This window comes from Trichoplax adhaerens, genomic scaffold (assembly GCF_000150275.1).
Source record: "Trichoplax adhaerens TRIADscaffold_13 genomic scaffold, whole genome shotgun sequence".
In the NCBI taxonomy this organism is placed as follows: domain Eukaryota; kingdom Metazoa; phylum Placozoa; class Uniplacotomia; order Trichoplacea; family Trichoplacidae; genus Trichoplax; species Trichoplax adhaerens.
The window spans coordinates 1,628,226-1,630,731 of NW_002060955.1; the positions used below are offsets into that span (position 1 = coordinate 1,628,226).

A 2,506-nucleotide genomic window follows, 5' to 3' on the forward strand; every position below is an offset into this window, starting at 1 on the left:
ACGACGATGATAGTTTCTCCTAAGATTACCTGGTGACTGATTCTGATCTCTAGGAGTACTATCTACTTCAGCATTCCTGATATTACTTACAGATTGATTTAATGTACGTACTGATCGTGCATTTCCGCGTTGTTCACTTCGCTTTCGCCTATCAGATCGCTGACTAACTGACATTATCCTCTTAGAAACTTTTTTGTTATATGATATATAGCAATCAAAAATAACCGGGACAGAGGAACTGCAGCAGGATAACACTACGAATTGCATGAGAGCAATAGAACTAATAGTACCTACTGATGTGTATCAATCACTAATACCTTCTCAATAATATTTACATAAACCCTAGAGATCATTCATTTCTATACCAATTCAAATTTCGTTAAGTAACTTTCGTATTAGTATGTTTACCGAATAAGAATGGTTACTATATACAGTATTAATGCTATGTTAAGGTTGGTAAGCGACACTGTCAAATATACGTTTATGCTGAATTTGTTAATAAAATTAACAGATAGTATTATCATTCGATATTATATATATCCCGGTAATAGTAATGTACTATGCTATATTAAGATTGGTTAATGGTATAAAGCACATTATGATAACTAATGTACGGTGATGGACATACCAAGTTAAGATTAGCAGGTACTGTAAGATATCTACAGTGCGGTACAATGGCCTTAGTACTGTGGTCAATTCTATGCCAATCATTATAGTTTGTCTAAGGGATCGCTTGCGTTTGCAAGCCAAGCTTGCTCTGTCAATAACAACCGTTATAAGAAAATATAACAATCAAAATGGCTGTGTAGAAAACTCTATAAAGATTCTATGTTTATTCAATTTTCATCTGAGTATTACATCAAACCAAAATTTAGAGGCCCAGTGGCCACCCTTAGCGATATAACGAATACTATTTTAAAAATTACTACTCTGCAGAAATTACTACCTTAGAGCTATTCGTTTTTGGGTGGGTGGCTGGGATAATCATGAAATACAATGAACTTGTATAATGGTAATACATGTATACCAATTATAACTTGATGAATGAATTTATTACCATCTACAACAGTTATAATATCAAATAGAAATTATACGATAATATCATGTATCATTTAAAATCTAGAATATCCAAGAATAATACAACATCCGAAAAGTGTTAATATTATCTATGGAAAAACACTTACACTGCAATGTAATGGAACTAGTAGTCCTATCGCTAACGTAACTTGGCTGAAAGATGGCAATCCACTGACAAGTTATGATGATATGAAGTTAATTTTGAACTTTTACGTTTATAGTCGTCTGACTATATCAAATATAACTACACAAGATGAAGGATTATATCAATGTCGTTACGATAATATAATAGGATCAATCACTAGCGAAGTCGCCACTGTTACGATTTACGGTAAGCGCAATACTTGCTATAAATTATTCTTTAACAGAATTATAATTATGATTTCAAAATATCAGTAGCTTCCTCTAGTCGAGGTATATTCATGGTATTACAATCATTATCTATTGTAATTTATGTAATTTAGGGTATTTTATTACAACGATATCTTAGTCGCTGTAATTAAATTTAGTAAATTTATACCAAATAACCTTAATAATACAGTTAACGAATTAAGATTTCTTTGACTGATATCAGAATTATGTATGAGTACATAGCACATATGCTACAATAGCATACCAGAAGCGAATCAAAAATACAGATTAGGAAATTTTACATTTATCGATAATTATCGCAGCTATTAAGCGACACAAAGTTAAAAGTAAAGTATTGAGAACAGAGTATCTAATCATAAAATGATAACCCGCCCAAAATGTTTGGAATACAACATTAATTAAACCTAGTCGCTGTATTTACGGTACTTAAACTGTGCAAGAAATCCTTAAGAATCAGAAGTATAGATTTTAGTATGAGTATGAATATTAGCGATCGACCTTCTTAGACAGGTAATTTACTCATATTTATACTTTAACTAAACCATTTTAATTTTATTTAACTAACACAATTCCTACAAATACTCACTTAGTAACAGACCTTATATCACAAATTACAGACATAACGGTAACTTGTTATTACACCAGCGCGAACGCTTACTCGTACAGTATTACAAACAGTTGATTCGCACGATTACTGACAAGTGTTTATATTATTACTTTCGTCTTAGATTCCGAAACGGCGCAGAGTATCGGAAGAGAATTTCATTTTGGATACTTAGATACTATTCGAAGCGCTGCAATACCGTTTGCTGTCATAACAGCTCTTAGCAAATCTACTGGTATTAATATTACGAATAATCATGATAAGACGTCAACTCTGTATAACATTTCGTTATACAATTCATTGACTATAACACTTGCAAGCAACTTAGAAAATACAGCATCAGGAGTAACTTCTGCTTAGGACCGAGCGTGTCCTGCCTGTTTGCGCGCCGTCGTTGATCCAGGCCAGGACACCTCAGTCACCCGAAGATCTCTTGCGCCTGCCGCTTTTGCA

The 2,506-nt window shown here is 33.1% G+C and overlaps 1 protein-coding gene across 1 annotated transcript in view; it reads left to right on the forward strand.

Moving 5' to 3' along the window:
• Positions 1–608: 608 nt before the first annotated feature.
• TRIADDRAFT_60085 (uncharacterized protein) overlaps positions 609–2,506 on the forward strand; it is a gene marked incomplete at both ends in the record, with an annotated part of 7,018 nt that continues 5,120 nt past the window's right edge. The window contains 3 exons of the mRNA XM_002116009.1: positions 609–645; positions 1,124–1,408; positions 2,178–2,288. Coding sequence (XP_002116045.1) covers positions 609–645; positions 1,124–1,408; positions 2,178–2,288 — 433 coding nt within the window. The remainder of the gene's footprint in view (positions 646–1,123; positions 1,409–2,177; positions 2,289–2,506) is intronic.